We start from the raw sequence: 17,421 nt of genomic DNA, 5'->3' as shown, positions 1-17,421 counted from the left end.
GTCTACAAACATGCCGTTGCATGTGGTTAATTAATTTCTATCAGAACACGTGTTTTGTAACTTGCTACAGTTAAAATCTTGATTGTGACGTAGAAAAACTAATTGGAAAACAAACATGTTTTTTTTTAAATGAATGACGCCTCGATTTACAGACCCTTGCGTAAAGCGCTCATAAACATTGCGTTAACTGTTGTGTAAGCGCTAAGTTTAGTTGCCTTGTAGTAAAGCTATCACGTTTAAACAACACTGCGCGGCTTATTTTGGAATGCATTTTCATATTTTAGGAAATCCTTGGGGTTACTGTGCCACGGCTCTTTCTTCAATTTATTTTGGTATGCCATGGACATTTTAGAGAGTTTTTGACACACTTTTAGAACTGGTCAAGGTTTTAACCAAAACATTTACTTTAGCCCGGAAAATTTAAAATATATTACTCCCAGCGCTACAGCACGTGACTTTAGGTTATAGATTATATATTATAGGCAGGTTTAATGTGGCAGAGAGAGTATATATATGCGTCAGTCTTAGTCATATTACGCTTGCGTTAAATTTCCTATGCACCGCATCCAACCTGACTAAATACGAGTAGAAAAAGAGGTACGTGTACCACATATTAAGAGCCACTGATTCAGCCTAATTTAGTGCAACACCTTTAAAATGCGTATATAGTAAACACGCTGCAAGATTTGGCCTAACCTTACATACGGCCGCCGCGGTCTGCACTAAAAGGCCCCCGCGCCGTGCTGTATATATCGGCTGACACCACACAGCAGCGCACATCCTCAGAAAGCAGTCTGCTTGAAGTCAAACACTTCCTTTGCAGATTGAGGCCAACGGCAGTCAGCGTGTGCCTTGGATTAGAACGACTTGAGGTGTAAGGCGATATTTTTATGAAGAATTTTACAGCTGTGAGTGTTGCAAATGTACTGTCTTGTGTAGTGATTAAATTCATGTACTGCGCCTTGGTCCTAGAGTGTTCTTTGAATACAGAAATAAAGGCTGTTTTACGAACGCAGAATAAGGGCTGTTTTTTTGAGTATCTTTAAGTCGACAACGTTAGTTGACAAAAAAGGGGAAACATTTGTCTGCTGAAACGTTTTGTGCTTTGGTGCAGGAAAGGCAGCCTTGTGCATCTTAGATTTATCTCTCTCTATATATATTATATATAAGGGCTATATATATATAATTTATTATATATATATATAAATCTTTTGCGTTACGAAGGTTTCACGTCCTCTTATAACAGAGTAGAATCTAAGTTGATACGTGTAACCGATCGGTAAAGCATTGCTTTGCTTCATAACGTTCGTTAACTCGACTTTACATATTATAACTGTATGGCCGGTGTTAAAATGCCCTCCTTGACTATAAGAAGACATAAACTGAGTCAATATAAGGAAATACCGTCTTACAGCCAGTGTTTATTAATACCAATTTTGACTTTAATAATACATCAGCAAGTGTGATTTTTTGCTCATATGTTGCTTTAAAGTCGTTGTACTGCCAATGTGAAAACATGCCGCTATAGTTTGAACTATACTTTTATTTTTCATAAAACTCCAGCAGTGTTGTAGCAACAGTGTTTACCATAAAAGATCACACAACCTATACTGTCTCTTGACGAAAAAATGGAAGTGGTGGGTTTCGAATGTGTGGCCGAACCGACCAAATGGCATTACGTGGTTCTCATGCCCCTTCCCCTGCTTGCTGGAACAGTCAATCTGGTCGTATGGCTTGCCGCTACCATCTACCGACGCAAGTTCCTACGTCAGAACTACGTATACATCTGCGTCACCAGCACGCTGTTAAGCAACGCGCTATTCCTCAGCTTCCACCTGTGGGATGAGATTGAGGGATACCGGCGTCCAGCCAAGGTGTCAGAAGGAAGGCCTCAGTACAAGATGCAGGTGAGATTATATTTGAATTCGTTTTACAGTACTGAAGATGGCATAAGCACTTGCCGAAACGTATGCAAATAAAAGAGTGAATCTTTTATCATTTATTTGGGCCACTCTTTTTGTACTGAAGATTATGAACAGATCCGTGTTTAGTGTTCCTAAGATTGGATTTGTTTTGAAACTAAGCCGGTACTCAGGTCTCGAGTAAGATTAAATGAGTCCCGAGTTGACGTGTGTTGCTGTAGCGAGTTATCGGAACCAAGGCCCCATTTAGGGATGTCCGATAGCATCAGATCGGATCCGATACCCGAAATTGGTAGTATCGGTACTCTTCCGATACTTGGGTAATATCGGTGCCTACCCAATACCGAACTAGCATGGGTATTTAAGCCATGATTTGTCGCCCGAAGCAGGAATTGACATCTTGAAACTTATATTCATAAAAAAAGAGTTGAGTTAAAAAATTGATAGTAGAAAAAAATCCTAAAACTAAACAAAATTTTGACCTAATAACCTGACAAAAACTATCGTTGAACGTTTTAATTTAAACTACTTTATTTGTTCGGGCATAGTTATGACGTCATATGGTGTCGGACCAGATCGCGATACTTTTTGCTTAAAATATCGGGTATCGGGTATCGGGTTAAATTGTCAAATATCGGACACCTTTAGGCCATATAGGACTGAAGGCCACACACTGTAAACCGCCATGGTGGAATAGCATAGGTATACATTTATTCACCCACATTTTATGTGGTCAGTCATATGACACCCCTATAAATGTATGGCGGCATGTTAACCCTATATGAAGCGCGTTTTCCTTAAAAGGATGTAGAACTTATTTAAGTTTTATATTTTTTGGTTCAAAAACAACAGATTTCCTAAGTCAATAATGTATGACGTCAGCTCTAATGACTTAATGCTGAACGTGGTCCATGCCAACCGAAAAACAAAAGTTGGGGGTGCCTTTTAAAAATAGTTCAAGAACCCTTTCTCTAGTAGAAAGGTGAAAAACGTGATGCCTCGAAAATGTTAACGACCGGTTGCTGCCCACTTTGGCATTTTTGACACGTTGCCTGTCATTAAAAACTCATCTACGGGATGTTGGGTGATCTTTTGTCGAAGTGAAATGCACGTAAACTGTAAAATATAGGGCCTGCGTTTTCATAATTTCGCTTATCAAAGAGTGGCGAGATGTTTAGTTTTGCATTACAAGAAACTTTTAACGATCAAATCACTCGGATATACCGAACGTGTGATTTTAGCCTTAAACCGTGGCACTTAATTTTCCATTAAACAACAGCACAAATTTACGTAAGACAGAAACGAATGTGATAAGAGGTTTAGTGGTAACATGAAAGCGTCAACACATAAAACTATAAAAAAAAACTTTAAAGAACCTGTGACTGTTATTTGCTGCACCGGACACCACAACAGGATCACTGCCCACTTAGTCGGCCGTTCTAGTGGTTCGCATGCTTCAGCTATACGTAACACCTCCGGATACACCATTTAGTCTTAGTGGCAGATTATTACCACGGCTTGTATTAATCTGCATATTGAAGTCGAGACACCACCAAAGCAGAATAAATTACTAATTTATGTTTAGTAAAGTTGTTTTCGTCTGTGGAGTCGGCTGAAAGTAATCCAAGTCCGACTCTGAACAAAAATTAAACCCGAGTCCGACTCCGGCGAAATTCGCGTTTTTGTCGAATCCCGAGTCCAGCTCTTGCCCTACAATCTGTATTTTACTCATACTTAACTAACATAGGGTGGATATTCGGCAATTCACTCATATAGGTGTCAAATGATTCATTTACACACACAATACATTATCGTTAAAAATTCCACCACATGCTATTCCCGCTTTATAATCTACATTTTGCAGCCTTATCAGGTTCGAAATTTGTCACTGCGAGTGCGCAAGTCGGACTCGGGACTACGGTAGTCTTATGTATAGTTTTACTGAAGTCCGACTCAAGCAAAATTAACCGACTCCGTCAAGTCCTGAGTTCTACTCCGACTCGGCAGCCCTGATTTTAACCACAACACGTTTCCGTTTTCAAATAAATTCAGCAACCGACAAATGATTAAACCCGTGGTTCATGTAGGCTGAGATGAAATAAATTCTATCAACCTTTTGATAAAAGGTTTAAGTATGACAGTTCATGGGTGAATAAATAACGCTAAAATGACCTAAGTTATTGCATAATATATATGTTAAATATTTTTTTGTTGCCATTCAGCGTTTAATTATATAGCCTAAACTGCCGACACGTTCCACGACCTGATGAAAGCACGGTTGTGCGAAAGCTTGTCGAAACACAAATACAATTTGTCTTTATACAGTTCCACCTGATTCCTCTATTTAGAATTAGACAAATACGGCCATATACAAAGTTTGCTCGGTAGATCCGTCATGGTAGAACCAGAGGCGCTCTTTCACTATTGTACGTGAAAAGTTATGCAAAAAAAAAAAATATTAATACCGCTTACCACAACGCATATTATTTGGGTTAGGGTGCGGGTTAGCGTTTGGTTGAGGGTTGGTCAAGTAATATTATGTTTATTGTTAATAATAACTTGACCCATTCTCAAACAAACGCTAACCCGCACCCTAACCCAAACAATATGCGTTGTGGTAAGCGGCATTTGAAGAAATTTTTTTTATTAATTTTTACGTTCAATAGTGAAAGAGCGCCGAACCAGACTAGTTTCCCGATATTATTTGTCTACTGTTCGCACAAGTTTTTTCAGCTGAATGATAATTTATTAACGGCTATAAAATATAGTATCACTCACGGTAACTCTGCAACTCATTTTGTTTACGGTAAACCCACGCTGTTTTTGCTGATTTCCCTACCTTTTGCAATCACTAACGTTTACTGACCACTGAGTGCGTACATACCTAGCAGAAATTCAACAATAAAAATGATTTTTCCACTATACGGGATGGGTGTTACAAGCGAGGATTAACTTTACTAAAATGTTTTAATTTGTGTTCGATGATCGTTTGCGTTCATTTCGATTTTATCGGGATGACATCATTACACAAAATAAAGTGCACAGTGTTAATTCACTTGCTAGGGAAAGACGATGACTTTGTTTTTTCGGAGCTATTAGCTGTTTTTCTTATGAAAGCATGTGGGGGTGGTAAAACCATGTTCGGGTTCAGGCAAAACAAACTATTTTAGGCGCCATATAAGAAGTCTTAATCCATACACTAAAACTACGTTTAAACGATAAGCATACCTGATAATACAGGTTACGCCAAAAGAAGGCTTACAGTTATTCCATCAGCTGGGTTGGGTGCAAAATTCTAGTGTCTTATAGGTAAATTGAAAACACTTAATTCTAAACCAACCTATTAGGCCGCGAACATACCACGTCACAATTACGTGTTTTAGAAAAATTGTTTTCATATTTGGCGGATATATATGTTTTTAGACGCAGAAACGTTTTGCTGATGTAAATCGCAAATAGGGCTTTCCGAAGTGCTTATGCTAAAAATCTAATTATTCGTAAAACATTAACACACAATGTTATGTATTAAAAAGGGTGTGATTAGGTTTACCACCCACAAAATTATAATCCCCTCGAAAACAAACTATTTTTCTATATATACTTATAAAGCCTTCGAAATAACTCGTTCAGATTTCCAACGCGTTTGGTGCACTGGCTTTTGTTTAGAATTGCCCTTGATCTCGAACTCAATCACTCAGGGGCGCGCTTTTTTGCGGGTTTATTTTTGTCGCTTTCTGTTTACACTTGCCGTTCAAAAGGCTCGTTCGTGCCTTTAGTGAACTCGAATGCTGAAGGGACAGGCCTTCTCCTATCGCGTCATATCCTTTAAAACAGTTCGCGGTCTTGCATTGATCTCACCTTACGTTTTGCGAGAACTGTCACGAACGGTCGGGTCGCCAAATGCTATCGCCTGCTGTTCACCTTAAGTGCCATTTCATGTGACTCTGTGTGGAGCCTTTACCAATTGCATTTGCATTAGCGTGCTGATTTCGCATTTTCAAACGCCACGTTGAAGTTTAGATAATATCACCAGATCGCAAATGAGCATTCTAATTTAGGAGTGTAACTTTAGATTTAAACATGCATTATACACATCATAAAGTGAGTTCCGTTGTTTTTGACAAATGCCCAGTCATTCTTGGACCGAATGGACGTTTCTTCTATTGCAATTCAAAAATTGTTATAAATCAAGCATAGTAAATGCTGTGTGGTTTTTGTACAGGTTGTTGTCCTTTCGAAATGTGTCCGGTCTTCCCCTTAATTTTTACCCGTTACGTCACACGAAGAGTTAGTTCAAAATCGCATACTGAACATAAAAATGCGCCAATTTAACGACTGTTGCTGCTTACAAGCATTACCCTGTTACGTAATAAACGGCAGAAAATTAAACGAAAACAGCAAACAAAGCTGCCTAAAACAATAGAGCACTATTCCTCGCCTACGTATAACAAACGTTCAAGTATTCAGACTATGTGAGCCTTGTCTTTGGGCATTTATGTTGATATGCCAGAAAACTAGTTGCCCTGTTACGTCATAAAAAGGAATACATTTGAACAACAACTTAAGCAAAGCTGCGCAAAGTGGTTCTTAATCCTTGGCAACCTGTCGAACCCTTATGTTATTCTGCAAGGTTTCGTCAAACCCCAAATTTTCGCTCAGTATTCGTTTCTTTCTCCTAGCAGCTGAAACTCGTAATCAAATTATAAACTTGCATTTATATACCGGTAGGTTAAATTGGCCGAACTTTCTATTTATAACGTTACATGACACCTTGGCACATAAAAGAAGTTTGAATTTGGCTTAAAATAACAACATTTATGTTTCAAAGGACGTTCTCACCGAACCCTTGAAAAAGTCGAATCCCAAGGTTCGATCGAACCCTGGTTAAAAACCACTGGTATAAGGTGATTCCTCGCAAACCTAACATCTGTGGTTGTTCGCAGATCTTGTGGACACTGTGTCAGGCAGCCGCCGTGTCGATGCTCTTCGTGATGTGCGGCAACCTCTCCGTGCTGATCTACGTGATGCTGGACAGCACCTTCTTCCAGAAGAACGCCAGACACCGGAGCACCTCTTCCGCTAGCGTAGCCAACTCGAGAGCAACAATGAGGTGTGGCCTTGACGGACTTCCCGAGTCTTTAGTTAGAGATTTATAGGAAAAAAATATACCAATGAAATCCTGAAGCTTTAGAGTTGGGTTGAAACAAGTTAGTTTCGCGTGGCTGATACATTGTGGTTGCTGCATTAACATTGATTGCACCTGGTGTCAAGCAACTATCAAAACTTATATTCCTATTCTCGGTGGTTCTCAAACGTTCCAACTGGCGCCCCTTTTTCCCTGGTAAAATAAAGTGGAGTTAATCAATTTTTAAACTAGGAAGAGGTAAAAAACAGACTGATTTATGATTTATTATATCAATTAAAGACAATGAGGTAAATGTTCCGGCTAAAAAATATTGAGATTTTAATACATTTACAAAATGCAGTTTTTAAAAGGTTAAATATTATTTATACGTAATGGCTTTTTAATTATTGTTAGTGTTATTAGGGCACTAGACCCCTGTTAAGAAATCATTTGACATCGTAACAAAAGCCAAGAAAAAACACAATTATGTTAAATAGTTACTTTTTTTTCTTTTTTCTACAAAAAAGTATCGGTGCTTTATATTAGTTTTTATTAGCTCGTTTGGGATCCTGAAAACGGAAGAACAATTATAGGCTTTAAGTAAAAAAAAAACATTTTTAAAGCATTCAACCGCTACCGTTTGCTACGAATAAATTGCAAACAATAGACCTGCGGCGTTTTTGCAAACCTGCAATAATGTTGCTGCAATCGCTTGGCCCAAAGAATATTTGCTGCGTCATTCTGCCAACTACGCACGTACTTATCGGCGGTAAAAATTGTCGCTGAAAACACCCCTGTCATGGGGTTGCACTTCACACGATAGACGATCTATCTGTTGAGACTAAAAACGTTGGTGGCGAAATCTGTGCACGATTTGAATTGCGTGACATGTGTTCGATTTCAAGCTGTCGTGTTTACACATTTGCCGACTCACGAAAAATGAGAAAAAGAGGAAATACACTTCTGGTGCCCTCGGTAAAAACGTGATTATTTCGACAAAATATGCAACACTTCGTGTGCAGTTTTATTGCTCGTAAGTCGAGTAAATTGACACCATTCAAAACAACACGTTTTGACACGAACTTGTATTCTAATCATTAGTTGCTGTGACTGAAATATATTCGAACGGCATACGAATTGCGCTCCACCTTTTGTAACTGAGGTTTGAATACATTTCAGTCACATGGACAGTGTTGTTTACTGAGAAAAGCACTTCACGGAACAGTAAATTCTTTTCCGGTGTAGTGTTTCTTCTTGAAAATGCGTGGTTTGCCCTGATAGCACGGCATCTTAAAAATTCAAATAAAAGAAATATGATAATCAACTTCCCTTAAAACACTATAATACCGTTTGAGCCCCTTTACTTACATGACATTTAAAAAGGTACGAAGACAATAAAATAAGAGTTCTGTACAGACAAATTGAGCTTTGAAAAGCTAAACCAAGTTTTTTAAAAATATACATCTGCTGTACTGTCTTATCTAATTAATTAAATTGTCGGCGTTACATTTTTTTTATAATTTGTTGGCATGGCTATAGGTTACATAAACACGTGTAAAGACGGTCCTACAGGCTCTTTATGACGTAACATCACGCCGTCGTGAAATGGTAATACGTCATATTATAACGGACGTTGGCGCCCGCAGTCCTATACCGAGAAAATGCACCTTGCATAAGTAACATTACATGCTTGGCACTAACCCTATTTCCCAATTGAGGTCCGTTATTCGACCCTTAACGATATTAATGTAATGGCATTAAGGCCGTTCAACCGCTTCTGACATTTCCTCATTGCAACTCGCTTCGTGAAACGGTTCCTGGCGACTTGGCGAACGACCAACACAGAACGTGCTTGTTGATTTTTCTCTGAAGCCAAATTATTTTTTGGACACCGATAAGTGCTTTTCAGAAAGAACCGTTCGCACTTTTTTATTTCGGAAAATTTTTATCCGCACGTAAAAAGAATAGTAAGTTTGCAACCTTTCCCTATTTGTGAAATAACAATGAAAGGATTTGTGTGATAAAACCGTGAACCATATAGCTTAAACCGCAATGAGCCACTGAGAGACCACGCCGTAACAAGTACGTCCGCTGCCTGTATAGTCACAATACAATGGAGTAGCCCAGGCTTTAAAATAACCAAAGGGGCAAAAATGTGGTAGGCAAGATTAAGCCAAATGTCCCCATGTTAGCTTCAAAGTAATATTTTATGCGCGACATTTGTGCCTAATTCGACTAAAAGATAATGTACCTGTAACGAATAAATTACTGTATTACACATAATGAAAAATAATAATAGGAACCATTTTCATCCGCACAATCATCCGCACGACGTTTGTCGTCCGCATTACAAATTTTTTTTCATCCGCACAAGTGCGTACCATCCCACGGTTTGAAAAGCACTGAGTTTAACAAAGCCAGCCAATTGTTTTTTGTCCAAAACCTCGTGTTTCCGAATAATGCAGGCAAACACAAGTTTGGCCGAGCTTTTGAAAACTGTACAGCAACTATACGAGGAAGTAGAACGTTTAACGATTAAACGCAAGTTGTTCCTCTTCCGATAATCAACAGACGAAATATTTCCTCGAATCTGTTAAACCAGGTTTACTCTTTAAAGGGCTTAGCTGGGAAACTGTGTTTGATCGCTAAAGTATAAACACAAAAGTATTAAATGCTGTGTTAAAATCATCGTTTTTTCTTTTTGTGTATTATGTGTCGCCTACTTACTTCCACATTTAAGTGTATTTGTCAAGGTACAAAAAGACTTTGGATCATTTACTGCTAATAGTATTTATTAGCCCCGGGTTGACTAAAATAATTATGCAACACACAGGTGTTCCGAAATTTGTTTTAAAGTGACATGTATGGTTTGGAAATTTACCTTTAACTGTATCACTGAGTTGTAAAACTATAAAGTTAGTAAGTGAATTGATTTTGGAACGTTTACGTAGTGTAAACTGAGCGTAACGAGAGCTGATCGTTTATGGTTGTAAAATACGAGGAAATATAGCAACTGTTAAAAACTGATTTGCAAAAACATCCTTTAGCTTTACTTAAGGCTTTTAATGATTAGCCTGCAATAAAATTTTCATTATTACGTGAGAGGTTTTCAAACTGTGCGTAGAGACGCCCTGATCTGTCGTTTCGATTTTACAAGGTCGTCGCAAAATAATTATGTTTCGAACGTTACACAAAGACTGTGATGAGATGCTTAAAGTTTCATTACGTTATAAACTAAATATGTAAATGATATTGCGAAAACAGCATGCAATCTCACAAGTCGTAGGCTACAAACTAGCTAACATATGGTGAGGTGTATTCCCTCTGAATTACGAACATACGCAGCACTTATTACATTTCTAGAGTAAAATATGCTGATTGCAAAAGTTCCAGAATCAGCTATTTGATCATAGTTTGGCAAAACAAACCAAGACAAAGTGTAAACACAATAGTACCACAAAAAACAAATATAGTATTTTGATTGTGGTTTTGTAAAATGTTATCTAATTGTATTTGTTTATCGAGTTTGGTATTTTTGCTAAGGGATTGCTAACTCAGCCTAGGAAAACTCATGTTACCTCAAACAAACATTTGAACAGTGTCAAAGTTGTGTTGCTCATAACAAATGAAAACATTATATTTTGTTAGTGGGTAAAATTTATCTAAGTCTGTTCATTTATCGAGCTTGTTATTCACTATAGGTCTGCTGCCTCAGCATGAAAAAACTCATGCTTACCTTTTGTCAGTGTTGGAATGACTTAAGTGCACTTAAATCACTGTTCATGAATAACTTGAGTTTATTCAAGTTTTTTGAGAAAAATGACTTGACTTGACTTAAGTTAAGTCTTTTAAATAAATGACTTGGATTAAAATGGAACGGTTTCGTTAAGCAATTTTTTTATAGAATTATGTATTTATCTTAATTTTTGCACATAAAACAGTTTACTTGTCATATGCTGCGTTGATGTTGTTTTTTACCTTAGTTATTGCTTATAGTCCGACGAGTTCTTCAGTTTTTATCCTTATGATGAGGCTTGACTTGGAATTGGTTTGCTCTGAATATAACTTGACTGGGGATCAATTTAAAATAACTATATAAACTGTTGCTACCAGGCATGGTAATATAAATCAAAAACAGCTCATCTGGTAATTGTAATTGTTAACCAACGTTTCGGCAACCTATACAAGGCGGCTTGTATAGGTTGCCGAAACGTTGGTTAACAATTACAATTACCAGATGAGCTGTTTTTGATTTATATTAAAATAACTAGTTCACATCACTGCCTTTTGCACAGTTTCAAAGTTTCGCTGCTTTCAACAAATCAAAACAATTCCATTGCAGGGCGCTGGATGCCAAGCGACGTAAGGCAATCATCCTCGTAATCCTGTCCTGGCTCATTCCGATAGTGCTCACTCTAGTGGCGGTCGTGACCTGGAACTGCGCCAGCAAGTGTCACTGCTCGCCCGGATCGCTCGGCGAGATCTGTCCCCGGAATCAGGGCTGCTCCCGCGTGTGGGCGCCGTTGAGCAACTCCTTCATGGGTGTCAACATAGGGATGTGGATGCTGGAGGTGGGTTACCGTAGCAATGGAGAGCTATTTGATAACTAGGCCCCTGAAACTAATGTAAAATTTTGAATAACTTTGGGGCGTAACGGTTGGAGGTTGTAGTAAGACGTAATAAGAATATCAAAGCCCATACAGAAGAAGGTAACATTTTGAACGCTTCGAGTTAAGTCTAAAGATAAAGGTTGGAGGTTGTAGAAAGAAGAATTATAAAGCCCACACAGAAGTAGGTGTTATTGTGAACGTTTTAAAAAACTCTTTATTTATTTTCAACATACTGAGAAGGCACTCCGTGTTATTCAAAACGTTCAAAATACCAGCTACTCCTGTATGGGTTTTGATGTTCATAATACAGTTTGAATAGCTTTCGCATAGGTGGCAAACGTGTGGTTTTGTTAATAAACTCATTTAAGTATCCGATTCTTAAGTTTAAAGTTATGGTTAATTGTTATCTGTTTATGAGTTGACTTAACGAATTCTGTTAATGAGTTGACTTAACGAATTCTGTTAATGAGTTGGCTTTGCTACTTCACTTGAGTGCGCATAGGTTACTGTTGTCAAATGACATAACTCTCCATTAGTCGTTCTGTAAATTTTTTTTGCACAACTTACTTTACCAGGACAATTGCGATTTAACTTGCATTACCAAGACAGTTTGAATGATATAAAAGCTGAGCAATTTGTATTCAATGATAATTAAATAGCCTTGCGTTGCTGTTTTGTTTTATTTTAACATGATAGAATGTTTTAACTGTCATATCTACGTCATAACTGGTTCTAAATTTACAAATCGTCTGAATTGGTGTCGTTAATCAAAAAAACATTCAGTGGTTCGCACGATTCTAGTGAATCAGATACCAATAGTAATGACCTGTAAAATTTATCTATTCAACGTACGACGTGCATGATATTATTAGACTACCATGGACAACAGTCTATAATATCGTGATGTGAATTTTAATGTATTATTGCACGTTAGCGACACTAGTTTTACAAAGAATATCTGCCATGATTTTGAAAATCATGTTTACTCCGTATCAAATGAAGGATTAATTATTGTCGTGTAATATTTTAATGTGGAATATTCGTTTTGCTTAGTTAATATAGACTATAGGTCTTTTAGCATTATTCAGTTGTTTTGCCCGATTCCCTGAAGGAAAGTAAGTGACGTTTAAATCAGTCGATCACTATAGTGTTACAAATGTATCAAGTCATCTTGGGTCAAACATGGGACTGCTATCGGATACCTTAAGTGAGATTCGAACCCACGACGAGCAACGATTTCAACCTTTTCTTGAAAGCTATTTCATCCTCAGGCTATCAAGCAACTAAAATAAGATTCCAACGCTATCAAGCAATTAAGTCGAACTGATGGCCGTGGTCATTGTTGCCACTGTTCTTCCAACCGGATATCAAGTAGATTATACGAACCTTTTGGTTCGAACAAATCTGGTCTACCGACTGGCTACTGAGCAACTTTAGTTACACTCACGCTCGTGGTTTAAAGTGAAATTTATTGCCAACTGAGATAGGCAAGCAACTAAGAATTAACCCTTAAGTGCTATATTATTCATCAAAGTTTTTGACAAATTCTGTGAGATTTAAACTCATACTAAAAAAAACAAAGTTGCTCTTTCTATCAGGCTGTCATGCAAATTATGTGACATTCCAATTTCGGTGACAATTTTTTCGGCGATTTTTTTAATAACTAAATTAAGTGAAGCAGAAACTCAAACTAAAGGGTAAACGTGGTGTTGATCAACCGACGAGCTATCAACAACTTGACAATCGTCAGTTAAAAATACCACCTCTTAACCTTAACACGTTGCTGCTGCTTGTTTTAGGTGGTCGCCCTGGTCTTGCTGACAGTGAGCGGCATCCGAAACTTCCAGAACTTTACCGGTTCGCGTCTCACATCACGATCGCACTTGACCAGCGCGCGGCCGTCGCAGGGCGTTTCGAGCGTCAGCGGATCGCGAGACTTCGACAACAACAAGCATCAGCAAGACCTGCGCCAGAACTACGAGAGCAACTCGACGGCGATATACGACGAGAAAGGCCAGAAACAGCAGCAAGCCGCCGCCAATGACGACGTTTTCAAGGCGGGAAAGCTTAGTACCACGAGGATCTACCTTCCCAACCCGCGACTGCGACTGGTAGTTTCTCTCAGCGCCGTGTTCATCCTGTGCACCCTCCCGGTGGCCATTGCGTTTTTTGTTGACGTGGGTGCCGCCAGTTTGAACCTTATGGCCGTGCGAGTGCCGGCCATGGTGCTGGTGCACGTATACACTCTAGTATGTCCGCTTCTGCTGGTCAAGTACATGTCGAACCTACGCACCGCCGTCAACCGCTTCTTCGCCACCATCTGCTGCTGCCTTTAGATGGATGTTAAACACATTGCTTTATGCAACGAACAATGTAGGAGCACTAGTGACTATCTTCGATTTCGTGGTGTTTACCTGACCGTGTTTTCATACCAAAAGTTACCCACTTTCCAGAAGTCAATTAGGGTCCTGTCTTATTCCAAAACCTAGACTCGAAGAAAGGCCTTAATTACTGAAACCTAAATGAAAAGGCTAGTGTTCCCCTCAGAAGTTCCCGACCAAGACAACTCGTCATTATGTTTATATGTAGAAGAACCTCAGGTATTAGATACTCTTATAATTAGCTTCGAACCAGAGTTCAACATTTTAAAATGTAAAAGGTTCTGTACTACTTTTGCAACCACGCAATCTAAATTATTTTTTGTCTGTATGTATTTACTGTATAGCACGAAAAGTAGAGAATTGATCATTGCCTTTCCTCATCGAAATTAAATGCAAATCTAATCCGGAGCATTGACATAAACTGAGGAAAAGCGTTTTACTGAAAAGTTTATTATTGCGTTTAACGTTGCTAATTTTCATTTTTTATTGGGAAAGTACACTTCTAAATTGATTGTTCACTTTCCTAATTGTTTGTACACATTCCTCATAAGTGGTTCTTAATCTTTCCTTATTCCATCTAAACATACAAAGTTCCAACCGTTATCAAGGGTTTGCAATCTAAGCACGAAGTTGTGTCTTCATACTTGTTTAGATTCTTGTAAAACAGTATTTTACGCTGATTTATTTATTGTACTTTTGCGTCATCTAGTGTATATTGTAATAATAAACCCATAAAGAGCAATTTGATTTTCCTATTTTTGTTACACTTCAGCGCAAACAGCCAGTGTTGTAATGACTTAAATCAACAAGTGAACCCAACTTACTGTTTTTTAAATTACTGGACTCAAGTGTTTCAGACAAAATTACTCGAAATGACTCAGGGCTTTCGACCAAATATCTTGACTTACGTGTTTTCATTTAATAAGGAGTGAACGTTGGTTGGTTTTATCTCACATTTTAAACGTGAAACAGTTCGATCGCTTTATGCTATTTTTGGTTGCTTGCTTATTACAAAATCGCCCAGAATCGAGCAACTTTGCCAATTGTCATAATTTAACATTTCATTTTGATGTTAATGACTTGGACTGTGACTTGACATGCTATTTATCGCCAATGCCTTCCCTTGGACTTAACTCATTTCAGAATCACTTGTTTACAAACTGATATGATAAACAAACAGGGTTGTTGTTCTTTATATGAAACGAACACTCCAACATTAACACACCAATGATCTCAGCGCTTCACGAGGTTAACAATTTACAATCAAAACAAGAAACAGTAATAATATGTGACGGGTAGCTGGCAGCTAAACGGGCTGGTACTGCAAAATCAGTTCTAAAAACAATTTTTGGGTTACTTTTATATTTTTAGCAGAAAATGGTGGCATGTTATGAGTGGGTGTTCGACAAGCTGCCCTTTAAGATGTGCGTAGCCGTCACCAAGTTGAATCGCCTTGTTATTTAGTTGTGGATGTCCATTTACCATAACTGGCGACATTCAATCTGCAACCACAACACTGTCAAACGCACAAGTCAACTGCACATTTATTAAGGATGACCGTAACTGGCGATGAGCTAAGGTGTCGCAAAGCAAAAGGAAGCTGCAGAGTAAAGGTAAACTCAGTAACTGAACATGTTTACTGAAGTTTGTTGTACGCGTTCGGACGTTTAAACGGAGCCGCCGACCGGTTAAAGTTCTTGTACAAAGGCTGCTCAATCCGCATCGCGTGCCTACTGCCCTCAAGTGGCTCCCGCAGGTTGTGAAAGCTGTTGAGCGTTAGCGGCGGCAAGGCAGGCTGCAGCACCACGAAATCAGGCGTCGATCTCTCCCTCATGACGTCATAGCTGGTGACGTCACGGCTGCTGAAGCTATTCCCGTCGGTCTGCTCGTAAGTGCTGGACAGTTGGCTGGACAGTTGCTGCTCGCTGCTGGTGCTGTACTGCTGGTTACCAGCACCTGCTGCTGACAGGCTAGGGTGCTGCTGCTGTACATTAGGGTCAGGAGTTACGTTGTGATTGCGCCGCATCAGCTGCTCAATATCGACTGGCACTCCGTTGATTTTCAGCGATGAGGCCTTCGATTCAATAGCGGATGGGTACTTTGACGAGGCGTCGGCCAGCCGGGCTACGTTGGACCAGCGGGTCTGTCCGCCGTGCACCCACGAGATGGCCGGCTTGGCGTCGATGCCCTTCACCTTGCGCGAGCACATCTGCATGTAGTCACGCTTGCCGTAGCCCTCGTACACGGTTCGGTCCACGTTGTTGTGCAGGTAACCTGTAAGTAGAATTCAGACTTTATGATTGTGTGAGCTGTTAATGGATTAGCGCGTTGGAAGTTTTAGGAAACACTTAACTATGTTTTTGACTACAATTGTTGTGTAATGGTGGGCATGATAACACGTAAAACTCATCGAAACGGTTGACGCTCTTTATAAGTTCAAATTCCGTCGCATTATTTTACTTTACTCTTGTATTGCTTTAAAGTTGCAACTTGTTCGATCTTTTTCCTTTCTTTCTTCCTTATTAACTCTTTTCTTATAAAAATGACTTGGATTTGCCGGAAAGTGCTTTACATCGGTACTATTTGCTTTTGTGTACAAAGATACAAAAGATGTTTTACCAACAATACAAAAACAGGGAAATAGTAGAATAGTGTTTCATAGGTACCCCACAATTGTTTTGCTTCTATTTTGTTTTTCAACAACAAATATCCATCGTTCGGTTAGCTGTAGAAGAAAATGAGAGAACTTTGTTTTTCGACTGATATTTCCTTGAAAATTCTCACCCAAACTAACTGATTCCAGTCCTTCTTCTAGTGGGTCATAATCGAACACGGAACGCGGTTCCACCTTCCATTGTTGGTGCTGGTAACCTGGTATACGTTATATGGGTTAGTTTTCATAACCTTAATATACCTGAAACGTTGAATATACATATCCGTAGGTGGTAATCAGCTAAAATTTTCGCAACGTCCTTTTGTCTTGCTTCAGCTATCCAAGGCAAACATAAAATAATAATGAAACGTTATTATTTATAAATATATATATTAATATGCAGCCACATCCACCTCTAACTGTCGAGTTAACAATTCCGCATTTTAACGATTTAAACAACTCTTCAAAAAAAGCCATCGTAGCCAGTTTGAACAATCAACCGTTTTACAAAACAGGGGTAAATAGAATACTGGTTGCTTACGGGTGGTCTCAAGTTACAACGTATTCGAGTAATAAAAAAAATCTTTTTGTGGGTAAAAAGGCTATAGGTTATTTTGCATATGAACCTGTTTGTACAGATTCCTATCCAAAATAGCATCAAATTATTCGTTTTTTTTTGCAATTCTTGTATGTTTTTTAGTTGGCCAGTTAACGAGGACACATCTAAACC

The 17,421-nt window shown here is 38.8% G+C and overlaps 1 protein-coding gene across 1 annotated transcript; it reads left to right on the top strand.

The window, feature by feature from the left end:
* Positions 1–1,585: 1,585 nt before the first annotated feature.
* Positions 1,586–14,763, top strand: LOC146138702 (uncharacterized). Its single transcript, XM_083393858.1, has 4 exons — positions 1,586–1,907; positions 6,866–7,032; positions 11,390–11,618; positions 13,457–14,763. Exons 1-4 carry the CDS (start codon positions 1,629–1,631, stop codon positions 13,991–13,993), a joined length of 1,212 nt encoding a protein of 403 aa, XP_083249984.1. The 5' UTR covers positions 1,586–1,628; the 3' UTR covers positions 13,994–14,763.
* Positions 14,764–17,421: the final 2,658 nt, after the last annotated feature.

This window comes from Ascidiella aspersa, chromosome 7 (assembly GCF_963924565.1).
Source record: "Ascidiella aspersa chromosome 7, kaAscAspe10.2, whole genome shotgun sequence".
Lineage (NCBI taxonomy): Eukaryota > Metazoa > Chordata > Ascidiacea > Phlebobranchia > Ascidiidae > Ascidiella > Ascidiella aspersa.
The sequence above is the reverse complement of the archived record's forward strand: the minus strand, read 5'-3'. Positions and strand labels throughout refer to the sequence as shown.

Bases quoted from the DNA above. Each gene is read 5' to 3' on its own strand.
- LOC146138702 (XM_083393858.1), top strand. From the start codon at position 1,629: ATGGAAGTGGTGGGTTTCGAATGTGTGGCCGAACCGACCAAATGGCAT. The intron at 1,908-6,865 runs GTGAGATTATAT...GGTTGTTCGCAG, and splicing joins GGCCTCAGTACAAGATGCAG to ATCTTGTGGACACTGTGTCA. The intron at 7,033-11,389 runs GTGTGGCCTTGA...ATTCCATTGCAG, and splicing joins AACTCGAGAGCAACAATGAG to GGCGCTGGATGCCAAGCGAC.